This window comes from Erithacus rubecula (genome assembly GCF_903797595.1).
Source record: "Erithacus rubecula genome assembly, chromosome: 3".
Lineage (NCBI taxonomy): Eukaryota > Metazoa > Chordata > Aves > Passeriformes > Muscicapidae > Erithacus > Erithacus rubecula.
In genome coordinates, this window is record NC_136689.1 from 45,251,346 (window position 1) to 45,270,432 (window position 19,087).

Sequence of the window (19,087 nt, forward strand, 5' to 3'; positions counted from 1 at the left end):
TTTCTGAAGCATTAAGCTGAAATGTCAATTGCCAACTAGAAATATCTGGAATTTCTCTAATTTCAAAGGGTTTAGAAGAAACCTGTTTTGTAAAACACATGCCTTTTTGATTGGAAATACTATCCCAAACTGTTTATTTCTCAAAACATTTTTTTGTAATTATTGGAATATTTTGTTTCTAAAGGTATAAATTTCAAATCGAAGTCTTCCATTACGAGAGTTAAAATATCTTTATCACACTAAACTTCAGAGATGGTTTTTGAATGTGTAAAATGGTGGCAGCAAAATGAAACACTTTACCTCATCACTATAATTTTTTTTTAAAAAAGATTGAAACTGTTTGTTCATATTGTTTGGTTTTGTCCCAAAAATTTGTATGAAAAGTTTTCCTAACCTGTTTTCTCCCTTTGTGGTAAGCTGTGCAAGAAGAGCAACATGACATGTTACTTGAAGTGGCAGGACATTGGACTGGTACACATTTTATTCCATGGACTGCATTGAAAACATTCATCATGTCCGAGTGAGAGAAGTTGGTTTTAAAGACAAAACTTAATATCACTCATATGTGAAACAGAAGCACCAGTTCTTTTGATTCATTTGTAAAATGTGCATCTCTGTGAGCACTCACTTCTTCAATAAGAAACAGAACAAAGGCTGGAATATCTCTTTAAATTTTCTTGTGGAAGAAAAAAAAAAAGAAGAAAAAAGAAAAGATAGCCTGAGGTGTATTAAATTTGACAAATACAAAATACAGGCATAAGTAGGTTAACTTCAAGCTGACAAGGCAAAGTTAGCAATTAATTAATTAAGTTTGCAAATTAATTCCTGACAAAATTTCTACTAACTTTAGCAGCATTTGGTTGTCACTCCAGATGATTTTGCAGGAGACTTTGTGAAGTGAAATAACAGATAAAAAATAAAGAGCGTTAAGTGTCCAAGTTTAGGACAAATTTGGGGAAAAAGAGCTCCAAAGGGCCCCCCCCCCCCCCCTTTTTTTTTACAATTCCTTCCTTCACCGAGCTCGGAAAAAAATGTTCTTCAGGGGAAAATGGAAAAAACTTTTTTTATTAACAGAAATATAAAAGAAACACTCCCCAGCACAGACCCAGATGAGACAAACCCGGCCGGTCCTCACCAGGGAGGGTGGTAGAGCCTTCCGAGCCGACCTCCAGCAGCGGCCCCCGAAATCCAGATCCTCATCCTCCGGAGTCAGTGCAAATCCCTGGAGCGCGGAGAAGGGAGAGAGGGGGAGGGGCAGCTGGGAGCAGGCCAAAGCAAGCCCAAGACAAGCCAAAACAGGGGCGCAGCCAAAACAGCTGGGGGGAAAGGGGAAAAGCGGCTAAAGTAGCTAGGGGGGTGGGGGGGAGGTGCAGCTGAGCAACGACAGAGCGAGAAAGACAGCCCAAGAACCGAAGCGCAGCAGCAGCCAGCCAGAAAACACCAGCCTAGATAAAACAGCCCGAGGGAGGGGCCGGCAGCTGCACGGGGGAAGCAAGGAGAGGAGCCAGTCTAAACATCAACCCATAACATTGAGTAGTTCAGTATTTGTCACAGCTGTATTCAAGCTACATACTTAGACACTAATTAGGGAGTGTTTTCTGAGGCTTTCCCAACTTCTCTAGCATACTGGGCTGAGTGGTTATGGCTTGACTGCCTCTAAGACTGGGGAGCTGATATATCCCAATGGTACCTACCTCTGTGGTTCACCTAAAGTCATGTATTTGCTTCTTTCAATGCTTCTTCACTTAATTTCTTTGTAGATTCATTCACAGGACTCATCAACATAATGACTGACATCATTTGGCGCTACACCGGAGATTTTATGGCTCCTGATATCGTTTGCAGGGTTGTTCGCTACTTCCAGGTATAAATTCCTCATGCTTTGTGTAAACTGACAAAAACACTGTAGATTCTTTTCTAGCAGCAAAATGTTAATTTAAAGGTAAAACACATCAGTTAAAGCATATTAAATCTTATAAATTTTGTGAACAGGAAAAAGTAAAAATACCTGGATGAATATACAAGGGGATTTTTCTTTTTTCTTTTTTTTTCAGTAAGTTTTGAAACATTCCTAGATCAGAGTTCTCATTGACATCACCTTTTGCAATAGATGTGTCTCAACTGTTGTCTTGTTACTTACTGCCCCAGGTGGTCCTTCTCTATGCCTCAACTTACGTCCTTGTGTCACTAAGCATAGACCGGTATCATGCCATAGTTTATCCCATGAAGTTCTTGCAAGGAGGTAGGAAAATTTCAGTACCTTGTTTTTGCTATGATATTATTGGATAAGTTTTTAGTTTTCAAAATTCTTAACCTTGTTGCTATGAATTATTCATTCCTGCTGTAGCTACTTTTGAACTCTGTTACAGTTTCCCAAATGATGAAGTAGCTGTGGTTTCAAGATTTATTTAACTCCACTTAGCCCTCAGTAGTTTTTATAAATATTGTGTTGGCAAAGAATGAAATTACATTTTGAAAAGTATAATGGTTATCATTATATTCCAGCATTTTTAGGTTTTAATGGGCAAAGGCTATCCCTTGTTCCACTGTACTGACCTTAGGAACTGCAATATCTATTCTGTCTATTTATTCACATTAAAAATAACTTGGGTGGAGGGTGTGGTACTGAGAATTCAGGTATTCATTTGATGTATCTTCAAAAGAGATAGCATATAGGTTTGGATATCTAATTTTTCTTATAATTTCCTCTGTTTGTTTGATTTCAGGTTTTTTTTACAGCATTTAGATATATCCTGACCACTTAACATAGTTTAAACAAAATTATTTCTTTCCCACAAAGCCAAAGTGGGGCGTTAAGTATGTTGCATTGAGTGAAGAAACAGAAATAGCAGGTGGGGAGGAAGAAGAACAGTTACAAGAACCATGAGGTCTGGAGGATTCTTTAATCAGATGCAAATATCATTCCTGTTTTGGAGTACTGATGGCTTTTGCCAGACGACTCTATTCAGGGGATCAGATTAATGGTCCTTCCTGGCCTTAAAAACCTGTGAGTCAATCACACCTGAGACAGTAGCGCAGCTTTGGCAGATGTTAAGGTCTGAAACTTCAAATACTTCTGTGAAATTTTACCTTTATATACCCCCGTGTGCATATCAGCTCTTTCAAAACAGGGAGATGGATATCAAGGTTTTCCCTGCAGGCTTTGGGAGAGGAGGCATTGCTCTGTAGCTCCCTTAGGAGGGCTCATAAACCAGGAAGGGTGGCAGCTCATAAACCTGGCTGAGCAGGATGAGCTGTGGGACAGACCTGCTGGCATTTCTTCTTCACGCGTGGTGCAGGAAAAGCAGCGCTTGTTAAATTACCACCTGGGTACAGTAAAGATTTTGATGGGTAATCTTTGAAAAGCACTTTGAAGTTGAAAAAGAACCCATGAAAAATCACTTAAAATCTTTGTAAAAGCCTTTTAAAAATCCTATTTCCTATATGTATACCATAAAGGCTGGTTTTTTTTCTTTTGTTTTTTTTTCTTTTTATTAAACTGCAGTAAAGCAGATGTTGCTTTCAGTCTAGGGTAGCAAAATCATCAGTTGGGTGCAGCTTTGGTCTGGGGAAAAAGGTCAGAAGCAGAGAAAACACAGATAAAACCCATCTCCCATCTGCCTCTTGCAAGGTCTGGCTATACACTGATACATAAGCAAACACCATGTTCAAAGAAAAAAGAAGGCAGCTATAAATCCAAAATAAGTCTTTAGAGAGGTGTATTTATCATAGCAATTTTCTGGAATATGCATAAAACAATCATATTTGGCAGATGTGCCACGTGGTATGATTTTGAAATGCCCTCTTAGCTATTCTATAGAAAGAGAACAAAGAGAATTACTGATCTTTGTCATTGGTGATGACACAGGAGAATTTCATGAACAGTTCTGAGTCAACCTGTGGCAAATTTCTTTGCAAAATGAAACACTCATCCCCCCAAAATCCTTTAATCAAGAAACAAAAGAGTTATTTCTTCTTCCTGGTTTGAAAACTCATGTTTCCATGTAGCCTTGAAATATCATTTTAGAAAAAAAATCAAACAATCCACTTTGATAATGTCAAACAATTTTTTTAATTGTGTTTTAGTTACTAACCTCAAGCCCTGTTACAAAGTATTTGCAATGACCTGTTCTTTACATGGTTTTTAAGAAAACAAACTTCAACAGCTGAATATTTTATACTTAAAAATACATAAATGACCACAGAAAGTGCAGTATAGGAAAGAAATATGTCTTTTATTCCTAAAGTTTTTACTATGAGACACCAAAAGGGTATATTTACTATGAGATAAGAGAAAGGTATTAAGAAAAAATTGTAAAAATAAAGATCAGAAAGAAAATAAACTGAGAAGTTATAGCAGAACACATTTTGAGAATACTTGTCATGTTGGAAAGATATATGCAAACAACATGCAAGCTAAACAACAGGTGATAAAAGAACTGCTTAAGTAAATGATAAAAGCCAAAAAGGTGTACACTGATCCTTGTGTGGCTTTGGGCTGAAAACAGGGCTGTCACTGAGATTCTGGAGCTGCTCTGCTCTCTCTGGATTTAAAACCTAATTTTAAGGTGGCACTTAATTTATGAAAAGTTTGCATAAACTTGACATTCTTGATGGCAGGAAGTAAAGATCCTCCCAAGGGGTGTCCTCCTATTCCATGTTGCTGGGAACAGAGAGATGTACTCAAACCCACTGCCACAGTGCAGGGATGGTGGGAGCAGAGCAAAGGGGACAGTCACAGAGAAACACCTTTTAGGAGAGTCAGAGCCAGAGCTCACAACTGAGATTCCCACTCCAGCTCTGGCAGTTCGTCTGGGCCACCAGAGATTGAAAAGCTCTAAATGAAAATGCTCAGACTGGCCCAATAGAATACTGTATTTCAAACGTTATTTGTTTGGTTTCATTTATAACTGATACAGTTCTAGTTATGTGTTATTACTGGCATTTAGAGCATATTAGAGCAATTATTAAAAATGCAGCATTAAAAAAGCCCTGATGGTGAGGCAGAAAATGAACATTATTCTAATAAAACAAAAATCTGCTTACCTATCAGTGGCCCTTTAGACTAGCAAGGCCATGTTCTACTAAATGGAAGGGACATTTTAAAATAAAAATAAATTAACATTGCAGGAAAAGTATTATGAAACATAAAGAAATAGTGCTCTTGCCCAACCAAAATTGCCCAGTTCTGTTCAATATACAGTACAAAAAAATAAGATTTCTTTTACAGCTCTGATTTTTTTTTAGTTAGAATAACACAGGTAGGCCCCACTGAGGCTTGCATGATTGTAGTTTAAGTAGTTAGCTCACATATGAAATGTCTTTTCTGTCAGGAAATATTTTGCAAAATTGATTCTTAATATTCTTCTGCTAAGTTTATTCTGTTATGCTTTGGGAAACTTCACAGTTCTCTTTTGCCTGTACAATATTTATGGCCTTAATCTAACTCTCTCACTTATGCAGATGTCATCAGACTTCCCTTAAGCCCTAGATTAGCAAGACCATACTTTCCTGAACGTGGGTAGCATTGAAAAATGAGCAGAATAACTGAGTATTTGCTACTGATGTTTTATAAAGCATAAAATTACTTCTTGAATGTTTCACCCACATGCTTTTGTATTGCTCTTTGAGCTTCAAGGAGGAAAGACATTCTTCTTGACATGTATAATTTAAAGTGGTTTTCTATTTCACACACAACCTTGGGTATTTTTTAGGACAATAAAGTATGTGAACACTAAAGCTCCCCAGATTAAAAAAAAAATATCTGTCCCTATCTGTTCCTCTTGCAGTCTGACTGAGGAGGAATAAGTGTCACTGATAATCATAGGTACTCCACAGATAAACCCTTTTCCACCACACTTCTCAGCTAGAGCTAACTGGATTTTAGCCAGAAAATGCAGGTTTTTCAAAAATAAAGCCTTTTTGCTCCAACTCATTCATACTTACAAAATCTTTTGGGTGCCACTGGGCATCATTTCGTTTCCCACTTGTTTTTTCTCACTTGGAAGTAGCCAGAAATCAAGAGGATGACATAACCCAAACCTAATGGAGATTTTGGGGTCCTTTATCTCCTTTTCTTTACCATGAAGTCCAGCAGGATCTCCTAGTTCCTGTATTTTGCAGGAGATAAAACAGAGCTGAGCACTTGAGCACCGTCATCCTCCCTGTCTTGTGGTTAGCAGTTCACTCCTGGCAGGGCTTGGGCTCATCAGCAGGAGCTAAATTTGATCCCCACCATCATACAGAGAAGTGCAGGAGATGCCCAGGCTCTTTGGGCCCATGTTTCCTTGGGACTGTAAAGTTGTAGATGGAGTTAAAGGCAGCTGGTTGTGCAGTCTCGTTCTGACCCTGAACAGAGGTATTTTCTTTCTCCTCATAGGAAATGATTTGCAATCTTTCTCACTTCAAGGTGCATCACTAGGCATGCAGTAGGGCAAGCTTGAGGTCCTTTACATCCACAAATTATATTCTCTTGGTGGCATAGAGATACCATTTGCATTTCATGTTTGTGACTTGCTGAACCTGACCAGTGACTTCTCATAGTGTTTCAGATTCAACAGACCCTAAACATCCTTAAATAAAACTTGCAAAATACAAGCTCATAGTGATATGACAATTTATCATGACAAAGAGATGAAATCCCTTTTGTCATTTGAAACCTGTTCAGCATCAGCCAGTTGCAGCCTAGAATTCCCTTTTTTCACAGAATTTCCTCCTCCTCCCTGCCTTTCTGTCAATAGTTCTGCAAGAGTTAACTCACACCAACATCCCCACTGACACTGTCTGTTTAACTCTGTTACACAGAAAGGCAGGCGAAAGTGCTTATTGGAGTGGCCTGGACCCTCTCTTTCCTGTTTTCCATACCAACTCTGATTATTTTTGGGAAACGGCAGCTCTCCAATGGGGAAGTGCAGTGCTGGGCTATCTGGCCTGATGACTCCTACTGGATCCCCTACATGACAGTTGTGGCTTTCCTGGTGTATTTCATTCCTCTGATCATTATCAGGTAAGGTTGAGCCCCAGGCAGCAAGTGTGTGGTGAAAGCTATCAAGTGTGCAATCAGCTTAATGCTTTAATTTCTACTTATTCATTACAATTTCATTTTCATACCTGCTGCATAGCTGCTTTGGTTTTTATCACATGGTACACAGGTCGTTTTACTTGCCCTGGGTGTTCTCTGTGTGGTATTAACAGCCAGAAATATTTTCTCTGAAAAAAGGAATGAATCTCTAAGTGTGTCCACTTATCTCCACAGCTCCAGGCTTAAAAGATATTTTTATAAATCCAGCATGAATATTTATCCATTATTACAAAGGATGATTTTAATAGAACAGAAAACTGCACTTAACACTAATTAAACTAAAATTAACTTGAAGTGCTCTTAAGCTTCACAGTACTCAACAAATGTTCCTTCACCAGGATTGGAAAGAAATCTCCAAGCATTAAATTTACCATTTATTCCTAAAATATGAACAAATGTAATTCTTCCTGGTTTATAATAGGAAAGCTAAGCTGGGGATATTTGAGACTGATTTGCCTCAAATCAGAGGCAAAAACCAGAGACAATCTGAAGAAACTCTATTAAACTGAGGTCAATCAATGTTGCAGATCGTGCTTAGTGATCAGCCTCACTCTAGGGCACTGCCACTAGCTGCTGTTAAACAGAAGTTAACAAGCCATGAGTAGCCACCAATGCAAAAGAGCAGCCAAAATCAGATGTGGTAGGGGAGTGAGGCTTTTTAACTGCCTCAAAATGCTGCCACTGGCAGTGACAGTTCTCAGAGCCTTTATTTTTCTTTCTTTCACTAGAAAGGTTACAATTGTATTTCTTGGTGTCCATCTCTTCTTGTCAGCAGGAAGAAAAACTTGCTGGGGCTACTTTTCCCCCCATAATTTGGTGAAAGGCTGCTTGGACTCTGAGAGAAGAACTATTTTTGCAATGTCCCTTGGATTTTTTTTTTATGGTCCATCTGTTTTTCCAACGTGTGATGAGACATGAGTCTCCCTTAGCGTCATGCTCATTGGTAGAGTGAGAGTGGGGTGGGCAGAGGCCAATCTCTTCTAGATGATGGTAGGACTGACTACATAACCCAAATAAATGTCTTGAAGTTTATTACTGTTTTATCACAGAGATTAAGTTCTGCAGCTTTTAATGGCAACAAGTTTATCTCTGATAGAATCAAAACTATGTGGTCTTAAACTCATTTCACTGACTTTTTGGTATGGATTCAAAATGGACCAGTGCTGGTCTCTAGAGAGAAGGGATGATTTTTACACTTTTCTCATAACATGGCAGTTTGCTAAACTTTCCATTTTTCATGCCAGATTTTATAGATATTATAAAAAAAATCAAGAAAGTTCTCCTTAAAAAAGGACAGGATAACAAGAGAGGAAAAACTACTCCCAAGTTATCCCTCCTAGGTGAGATAATTTCTCTGTATGTTTTTCTGTATCTGAAAGCCAGCCTAGTTTTCAACATACAAAAAAATATTCTTGGGAATATGTAAACAAAAATGTGGGTAGATCTGCAGCCCAGCACAAGAAGCAAAAAAATAAACATACATTGCACAGACAAAAAGCAATCTAACAGTGAAAGGAAATGGCACTAGAAAAATTTGAGGCTGGCTGTTTCTGTGAAAGGGTTCTTTTAGGAGCTTTCTCACATAGGTAGGAGTTGGGAGATTCTAGCCAGCATCATAAGCATTTCAGGAAAAAAGCCCCACAGATTGCCCAGTTACCAGTCATTTAATAGGTGTGTGAAACATCTCTTTCACACTCAAACATAGAGATTTGCATGGTTTCTGTTGCAGACAGCCACTCCTTTTACATGCCATCTATACTTGTTTGGCAAGACAAGACAAGCTGTAGAGCAAGAAATATTTCAGAGCTGTTGACTCTGCCAAAGAAAGATATTCAAACCAGATCAGCTCTCTGACTTGCTTTACAGTAAATCCCCAGAAGCAAGAAGGTGATGAAGACATGAGGGGAAACAGAAAGGCAGTGAAACTGGCATTTCATGAGATTGCCCTGACATCTGAGACATGAATTAAACATCCTAAAATTTTGTGGCTTTAACATTAAGCAATATTCACACGAGAAGTTTATGGCATGACAGGAACTAAAACCACTGGTTTTGGAGCCAGGGGCAGCAGTGTCCATCACCTGCCCAGAAACATTCCTGGTTTCAGTGTATATTACCACAAACATTCCTGTGTCCTTGCAGAAGTCAGATTTTTGACAGGTCCAAAGTGGTGTCTGGCACTGGAAGGAAGGAAGGGGAGTGGTGCAGGGAAGGATTTATTTTGTGCTTATTTATTTCTAGTTGTCAGTGATACTATTTTCTTCAGAACAGAGAGGATTGTCTAAAACCACAGAAAAAGAGGATTAGCATCAGGGCAAGGTCAGCAGAGACATTATGGAAAAATGCCATCCAATTTGGAAGGAATTGGCTATTTTGTAGAGCACTTTTTAAAGTCTCAAGCATAAATGTGAAGGTTGCAACTTCCCAGCTGATGTGTCTGTAAAACATCTGGCAACATAGCCTGAAGGTGTGACATCTATTTCTTTAAAAATCATTGGCAGTCCAGGAGTTTAAAGCTAATCCACCTGATGTGGCTGCAGCATACAAATACTCTGGCAAGCAGTTTGTGGCTCAAGAACAGCAGGAATGGTTGTTAACATCTCTAGGGACTCAGTTTCTCTGTAAAAGTTTTGTTTCATCCAATTCTTTCAGATGCACAGGAGGTTTGATGATAAATGAGATGCTATTTCATAAGGGTGAGAGAGATCATATATATTCCAATTGTGTGTTACTCTGTCAAGAGATTATTTATAAAATGAAAGGTGTTATTTAATAAATTCAGGAAGGCATTTTGTGATTTTTTTTTAATTTAATGACCTTTAGCTGAAGGTGTTATTTTAAAAAGGCAACAACATAAAAATGGAGAGAAGATCCATAAACATGCAACTGAAAAGTCAAGGATGAGTAGAAGAAACCATGAATACATATAAGTCAGAAATCAAGTCATCCACCACATTCAGTGAGGAAGTAAAGCAGAGTGCATACAGGAAAAAAAAAGAAATCTGCAAGAATTCAGATTGTTTGCACAGCTACTTTATTTTCTCTCCTGAAGCACTCTGATTTAGCTGCATGGCAAGTGTCTGATGCAACGTGGGATGCTGGCTGGCAGAGTTAATTCTTAATTAGTTCTACTGCATGGCTCTGCTGAAAACCTAACCTCTAGAGCAAAGCAGTTCACTGATGACAGCACTTTTTCTGGTGGTATTCATCTGAAGTGCATACAAAGGATAAAATCTTACATTTCAGGAGCAGGGCTTAATTCCACACTAGATATGCTGCTGTGGTTGAGCTATTTTCACTTTTTACAGTCCAGACACCATCATCTTTTAAGCTTCTCTCATCCAGCCCCCAACTCTCTCAGTGAAGCTGATTTCACATGCTCCTGACAGCGTTCAACTAACTCACAGGAGTTGTGTTATTCATAATAGTGAAGCCCATGGAATGAATTATTTAACTGATAACCTTATGCTCACTGTGGAAAACCCTTCCACTGGCAAGCTAAACCCCCAGATGTGGTGTGAGCAAAGTCTACGGATTCCAAGCTAAAACGTGAACTAGAACTCCTCAGCATTCTCTCCCCCTGGCCCCTTGCTTTTTTAAAAAATGTATATATAGAAAGGTAATTTATGAAGAAAACTGCAACAGCCTGAAAGATTTTAATACTTCTGAGGTCTATTCCTACCACTTCTTCACAACTAGAGATCAGCAATTAGTTATCAAAGAGTTTGTGGGTTTTTCAGTAAGTTTTTTATCTGATTATAGTAACAATGAACAAGACCTGAATATTGAAAAGAAAATTAAAAGCTATGATTGGTACTAAGTGTGTGGATATCTTTGAGAGCTGAAAAAAGTGGAGAATATTTGTTCTTTTCATATTAAAACCTCCCTTGTCCCTGCTGTCTCACTGTTGTACAGGAAGAGCCACAGATCCTGAGTCAGGTGTTTTTATACAGTGCTTAAAAATCTGACGTGCACCTTCTTATTTACATGATTCTACCACTTCTTCTGCAGCTGATATTATCAACCTACAAAACTCCAGAAAATTCCAAAAAAGCAATTAGAGAACCTGCAGTAATTAGTTCTCTCCTCTTCTGCAACAAGTGTCATTAGCTATAAGCAAAGCCTTTCTCGTATTCTGAAATATGCCAAGCAAAGCTCAAATGGTATCTGTGATAGCTGAAGACCTCTGGAGCACTGTTGAACAGAGGTTAAATATGGATCAAATCAGGATTATACACTGCTCTCCTGCAAATATTCGCAGGAACCTGTGAGGCAGAGACAGAAGAGCTGCTGTATTTCTATTCTGCATTGCTACTCTGTGACAAAATCTAATTATGTTTTGGCACTTAAGTATCCAGAAATTCAGAGGATTTAAAGCTGTTATTAATGATTGCTAAATATATTTTTTAAGTTTTAATATTATAAATACAATACATAGACATTTGCCTAATATAATTGCAAACTCATGTTTAAAAAAAAATTGCTAAAGGTCCTTTTGAAGCACAGAGGAAAAAGATATCTATCTGTTGTTTAAAATCTAAACTCCAAAGAGAGCTTTGGAGAAGCTGAAAAATAATTAGAAGATTAAAAAAAAAAAACCAAAATCAGCTAAAAGGAAAAATATGGAATTTAATCCAAGGCATTGCAATTAAATAAAAAATAGATTTAATAAAAGGTATTTCTCTGAATTAAATAAAATAAAAGGACTGGAAATGACATTAATAAAAATACCAAAGGTCATTTTTTGAACTGACTCAATGAGGGCATTCTTTTTTGCCTACAATTTCCATTTCTAAATAAAAACCCCTAGATCTTGTGCATATGTTCTAATATCTTCCCATCTCATCTCTTCACTTACCCATTACACATGCCTGCAGTGGTTTGTTCAGATGAGGATACCTTTCTCTTTAGACAAATAGTTCTGCAAATTAGCTCGCATAAAGCAGCTGTATCACTTTGAACAAATGAAGTATAAGGAACAATAGGCAACACTGGATGATTAATAGAAGTAATTAACAGGGAGGTTAAGTGCACTTTTGCCGTGGTAAAGGCTCATTTTACTAGAAAATTCTGAGAGTGTGTGGGATGCTGTCATAGTGCAATTATTTACTTTTTAAAAATTTGCATTTAAAGAGCAGGCAGATCAGTAACACTTATGATTGTTAATATCCGTACATAGCTTTACCAGAAGATATTTTATTAAAACAAAATGGTCTATGAATTAAAAATTCAGATAGGGTACAATTACTCACATTGCATTTTTATGACTAACCGTAAGTTACATATTTACATGGATAAAAATTGCTGTAATTACCAATGAGGCATATTAAACAATACCATTAACTAATAGCAGGCTGTGATGAACATGTCTCTTAATCCTTTAGAATTTGGATCAAGCTAAATTGTTGTTGGAGATGCAAAGAATTTTATTTGTGAGATACATCATAATGTGAGCCATATTTTTGTATTTTCCTGCCACCTCTTGAGATATTAATTTTATCAGGGTTAGAAAAATCACATGTTTTCAGATCAACAGCATGACCTTTCTATCCTGTGGTCTTCAATGACTGAGCAGCTACTTTTCAGAATGGCTGGGGTGACTCTTCCATCCAGATTTGACTTTTCCACCTTAGTACCCTTTCATTAGTCTGTCACCTACAATTTGGGCTGTGCACTTACACAAAGAAGCCTGGCAACACCTGGAGCTCAAGAGCTGCACATCACCTCTCCCAATGCTTTCAGTGGAGACCACAGCAAGCAGCATGCAGGCATGTTACATGGGTTGGAAAAAGCTTTCTGGCAATGTGTACCACCTGCTTTTACATCTTGGCAGTGAAGACTAAGCAGTTCAGCACCCAGAGGAAGTGAACAGAGATTAGGATATGATTGGCATGGTGCAGACTATTTCCAAACACTTCTCTGAATACCAGTTTGTAATCTGTTCCCTGCTGCTCTTTGCTCATCTGCCACTTCATTTTTCAAATGAGAATTTCTTCAAGATTTGACCAATCTCTGCATCCTCCTCCGGCCTCCTTTTACAAGAAACAAAGGAGCTACAAATGTAGTCTGGAAAATAAGCTATTTTTCCCTTGTAAGAAAAATACCTCTCTTTCACAAGGGCTCTCTTATTACTTCTGTGGCTTTGAAACACACATGCATTTGCCTGTTATGATCTATGCTTTAGGTAACAGGTTTCTGCAAATTCCAGTTTCTCAGCTCCATGTCAACATTGCTGGAGAAAAAAAAAAAGGATTAGGCACTACTATGAACTGGAGTCCCAGAGAGATCAAATCATAAATTAATAACTTTGGCTGGTACAAGAGTAGCTCAGAAGCTTATCTAGCATGTAAAATTTCCTGACACCCACCTTGAGCAGCTTTACACCACCTCTGGTCCATTCCTGATAAGGAAACCTCCAGTAGCTTCGGTTGCAGAGAAAAAAAAGCTGAACAGAGGCAAAAGCACCCACACAGACCTACTATGCTTCATAAGCTGCTGGATGAAAACAACAATTCATCTTTCCTCTGCAGTTCTGAAAATTAAGTATTCAAATAAATCAGCATGTAATCCAGTATGTGAAATGCCCATGAGAAGACAGATGCTGTAAGTGTATCTGGCAAAAGATATGTCCCCACCAGACTCTGCAGCCAGAGGGCAGGGATTCTGGGGTCAGAGGGAAAGCAAGCGAGAAGCCTGGCTTCATATTTCAATCCTTGTGACATTTTGCCAGAAGTAGGGAGTCTGAATATTTTGACTACAGAGTTAGACTTCTTTGTTCTGAGGCTAAAGAAACTTGAAATATGTCTTGCAGGACAAATGAAAATCTGCATCAGAGAGGACATTGTCTCAACTGCAAATAAAGAGGTCAGGCTAGAGACAGCAGCCTAGGAAGAAAATAGAAACAGGACTTTTAAGAGTGAGCTGGTAAAATTTTTGAGATTACAACAATTATCATTATAATACATTCTGATTCATTGGAATAATCAAATGAGAAATGGTATGTGAATTTTCCACCATTGTCTATAAAAGTACAAAGAAACTCTCAAGCGTATGATCTGTTAAATAAACAGGCTCTTGAAAAGCCATGAGATAAAAGGAAAATGTTCAAATCAGCTGGGAGCCAAGCTGGACTTTTGGGATTAAGGAGAGCGAGTTGTAGTCTATGGCAGATGTGAGCAAATCCCTCCCTGGGTAAGGACACTACTGCTCTGCTGCACAGCCCAGACTACACCTTGAATTTACAGCTCTCACCTGCTGAGCCTGGAAACCAGATGGCTCAAACTTCCGCAAAAAGGAAACCTCCAAACCTTCATAGTGTTTTGAGCACAAATTCTGCCTTTGGAAGCATGTCTAGCAATTGAGGGTGCTGTAGAAAAGACTAGTATATCAGTCTGAAAGGACTAGTAAGAATAATGCTTCTTCTGAAAGCAAAAATAAGCCCCTTAACAGTAGGACAAATTTATGCTTCTATAAAATACCCTGAAATTATGTCCTTCACTGCATCTTTTTCACATAAGGACCACTAAAGTTTATGGCAATTAACATCCTCAAGCAGGACATGGGTTTAAACAGCTCTTCATCATGAAGGAAATATTTTTATTTATTCTGTATTAAATCAATAGAAGTCCAGATTGGCTGTTGCATAGGGAAAGTCCATAACTATCCAAAGTCACTGTGTACTAGGACACTTCTCATCTTTCCTACTGAAAGTATATAAACCTCTCTAAATATGCAAGTTGTGGTGGATCTGGTTTTGAATCATCTAACTCTCCCCATTTGTTGACACTTCTGTCCTCCTTGATTTCCACCACAGGATCCTAAGACACAAAACTGAGCACTGATATATTTATTTGCATTTCTCATGGATCTTGCCCTTAGCAAATTCTCCAGGGTGAAATTTTGTTCACCAGCTTCATACCCAAAAAGTAACAGCAAAATCCAAGTGTACATACAGAAAAACCAGGTTCCTCCCTTGCTTCCATCATCACAGCTAGGTGTTTCAGGGCTGATACTGAGATGGATTTGGCATTGGCTGGCTCAAAATCACCAATGAGCTCCTGCTTGAAAGATTTTTGACTGAATCACTGCATTCCTCTGAGCCTTAGATCTGACATCTACAAAGCCAAGACAACCATCAGGACTTCCATGGTGAAAAGTCTTCAGATCTCCTTCTGAAAAATACTGTGGGAGACTCATATTATATTAATAATTACTATTATTGTAATTTACTCTTATTCAGTCTCACCATCTCTGTGAATTCCTTACACATAGATAAGTGTATGCTTAGAGCACAAATGACTGGGATTATGATCTGTTAAATTTATTGTGCCTAATACCATCAACTCTTCCCATTCTGCAGCATCATATACTCAATTGTGATTCGAACCATCTGGATGAAGAGCAAAGCTCAGGCTGTCATCATATCCAGCTGTCCTGGTGAGTCTCAGTGTACCCATGACTCCAGCTTTGTGATTCAGTTCCAGATCCTCACAAATCTGGGAGTGCTTGGACATGCAGTGTCGTGCTGGACCCCCATCACTGGGTGTGAATGGAGTTTCTGTATTTGTTCATTCATAACCCATTTCTACATTATTTACCTTCTTTCCTTTGACACTAAATACTCTTTAGAGACAAAATAGGAAACACCTGGGGGGAAATGAATAAAAATACTACTTATTCTAGAAGTTCTAATTCCTATTCCTAGAACTTTCGCCATTTCCAGAATAGTTTTTTCTACCAGATACTCAGCAACACTTTTTTTGTGTCTTCACACATGCTTGCAAGTCTGAATTTTGCTCAAGATCAGAAATTCCTGGCCACAGAAAGCTAGAAAATGATCTGAGTATTCCATCCCAAGACTACACATGCCTCAATGCTTCAGGAAGATCTATTCTGCTTCCTTTTACATTTTTTTTTTTTTTAATTTTGGCTGGCTCAGGTTTTGATTGTCCAGCTTGAGGAGACTTGCAAGTGTCCAAATTTCAGGAACTACTTAGGTCCTAGCTGTCACCAGGGAAAGATGGGATTGTGTATTCCTGTCTTGCCTGTCAAGGTATGCATGGACACATCCACACACCAGTCCCATTCTTTCACTAGCTGAACTGTTCTTTTCCCAGGTGGCAAAACCTCCAGTGGCTATACCAGTCGTGGGTTCATATCCAGGGCAAAGGTGAAAGCAATCAAGTACAGCATTGTAATTATCCTTGGTAAGTGAAAAGCCCCACAGCTGAGAGGATGCTGGCATTAGGAAGCTGCTTTTCCTCAGCAACCTCTATCATCAGCAGACAAAGTAGATGGCTTGGAGAAGGAGCTTTATTCAGACACATGACTTGCCTTCTGAGCCTGTCCTTCCCCACTCTTCTGGCTGATACATTTCTATTTTAGGTATCTGACATAAGCCTTAAATTAAATGCATAGCCCCTCATGTGCACAAAATAAAGATGTCTTAAAGGAACAAAGGAAAACGTCATCCCTTTCCTATCCAGACTGCCAAAAGATTTGGCAACTGAGTAGTCTTTTAGGCTTAGAGACATAGCAAGGCGTGTGAGCTGCTGGGGTGGTGCAAGGGAGAGAAGAGGTGAGATATGCAGCAATTGTATTTGATGTCACAAATACAATACAGATGGAAAGAATAAGCTTTCTTTTCCCAGCTGGGCAGCAGATGAATTAATGCAAGTGTTCTCAGTCTTCCAGGAAAATGGCATTATTCTGATGCAATTAGGAGGCTGATATTCTATCTAAATAAATAAAGACAGCATCACACAGAGCTTGTGATTAGCTGCCGGAGACATGCAGGAAAGGAACCAAAGCTGTTTACTCCTAATGGCTAACAGTCATCCCTTAACACTTAAAAAGAGATTGCTTCTCTTTCCAGAACTGTGCAAAATTCAGATTGGAGAATGTTATGATAACAGCCACTTTAGTAGCTTAGCTCATTGTATAGTGACAGCATCTGCAGACATGAGAAAGGCCAGTGTGATTCATACTTTTCATAAGCCCAAGAACAGCTTCTCCGTGTCTGAACTTTACTGTGTGGCAATCAGATGCAACTACTATTGCAAGGCCATCAGATGTTGAGAGCTCACGTGGATGCTCAAGCATTTCAGCAGACCTTGAGAATATTAGGCACCTAGCATCTCTTGAAGTGCAAACAGATTGACATCTAACATCCACGGATTTTTTTAAAGCCACTTAAAGTTCTGCAAAGTGAGTGCTATGATCCACACTCTGACACTGTGTATTTTCATTTATCTGAGCCTAGACAGCTCCTGTTTGGTTGTTCTAGAAAACAGAAGGGGAGCTTACCTCACCTCTTCCTTGCACTTTTAGTGAGCACTCAGCTAACTGCCAGCCAAGAAATTCTGATTAATGTGACAAGAAAACAGGCAAAGGGTCCCATCTGGGTCAGGATGTGATCATGTGTCTGATTTCACAGTTACCTGTATGTTTGCAACCCAGGTACTTACAGCTTAGTTGAGTGAAATGCATGTCCCAGCATTTCTATGCAAATCCTGAATCAAAGCCTTTGTGAGAAGAAATGGCATAGAAATTTGTGAGGGACAGATTAATTCCCTGTGTCTCCAAATAAAGCTAGATCTGTGGCTAACCTTTCTTCCCTACCACCTCTGAACAAAAGCAGACACTATGAGCAGTACAATGCTCTATTCCCTTCCTCAAATTAATCTCTCAAGTGGCAGTACAGGAAATTAGGAGAATCTTCCTGCACACTCCATGTGCACAGCACCTCCAGCCAGCATGCCAAATGACATGTTGGTTTGCCATAATGCAGTATGAAAGAGTGTTGTTCCTTGCTCCTGGGTGTCTGAGAACCTTATTTTAATAGGTGTCTGTGATGGGCAGAGCTGTCACGGAGCAGCACTTTGGCTGTGTGTACATTTAGATTGGCTGCTCGCTCCAGGGACCATTAAAAGAGCACTTCACTATAACTGATGATGCTTTAACTGGCTACCTATTTACCCTTTATGTGTTGTGTAGTGTTCAGAAGTGTCTCAATATGTCTAGAGGGAGCACTTTAAACACTTTGAGAAACACATGTAATATATTTTATAGGTATTAAAATAAAAATAAAAACAAATAAAAGCACAATCTGGTAACTATTCTCTTAAATAAGATCCTGAATGGGGAGAGGTTTTTTGGATTTTTTTACATGAACAAATATTTATGCATTATCACAGTTTTGCTACATGAGTGTATAATTACCCCCCTAAACTGCTGAACTATCCAAGCTTTTTCTCTCTGTCTTGTCTGCAGCATTTATTCTCTGTTGGAGCCCTTACTTTCTTTTTGATATCCTGGACAACTTCAACATACTCCCTGAGACCAAAGAGCGCTTTTACGCATCTGTGATTATTCAGAACCTGCCAGCCTTGAACAGTGCCGTCAACCCCCTCATCTACTGCTTCTTCAGCAACAGCCTCTGCCCGCCTTCTGAGTATTGGTCCTTTACTGTCACTCTGACTACCCCTAAGAAGGGAGGGAACACATAAACACAGTCCCCAAACTGATTAACTATTTTTGACTCCTTTAATTCTGACCTTTCTTTATTTTTTGTAGGGAAAGAAGAACTCAAAGGCTGGGGGCAACTTCTCGGGAAAGGAGTGATGGAGAGCAGGAGATGCAGGTCCTGTCAAAACCAGAATACATCTAGCAGAGATAATGTTCTGCAAAGCCACACTGACAACAAGAGAAAAAGAGAGGTCCCCCACAAGCCCTGTAGTCTCTAAAGTGGGTGGCACTCACTGGCAAGAGCCCACACATTGTGCTCTAATAGCATGTATATTTTGGGGGGCACTGCAGCTTCATCAGTTGCACACTGCCAGCACCAAGCTCAGTATGAGAGGTTTGCATGCCTCTGTTGTGAGGCTTCATCTTGACCCTCTGTTTAAAGCAAGCTGTAATCTATGTGCTCCAAACAGAAGAAATAATTGTAAATGGTGTCTAGTCAGAGCCTGCTCTATTTTTCAGGAGTCACTAAAAGCCATGTAC

General features: G+C 39.0%; 1 protein-coding gene across 1 annotated transcript in view; it reads left to right on the forward strand.

Moving 5' to 3' along the window:
- NPSR1 (neuropeptide S receptor 1) overlaps window positions 1-18,749 on the forward strand; it is a gene marked incomplete at both ends in the record, with an annotated part of 61,569 nt that extends 42,820 nt beyond the window's left edge. Inside the window, 7 exons of the mRNA XM_079302662.1 lie at window positions 1,761-1,864; window positions 2,149-2,242; window positions 6,805-7,006; window positions 15,441-15,517; window positions 16,198-16,287; window positions 18,353-18,533; window positions 18,656-18,749. Coding sequence (XP_079158788.1) covers window positions 1,761-1,864; window positions 2,149-2,242; window positions 6,805-7,006; window positions 15,441-15,517; window positions 16,198-16,287; window positions 18,353-18,533; window positions 18,656-18,749 — 842 coding nt within the window. The remainder of the gene's footprint in view (window positions 1-1,760; window positions 1,865-2,148; window positions 2,243-6,804; window positions 7,007-15,440; window positions 15,518-16,197; window positions 16,288-18,352; window positions 18,534-18,655) is intronic.
- Between the last annotated feature and the right edge of the window lie 338 nt (window positions 18,750-19,087).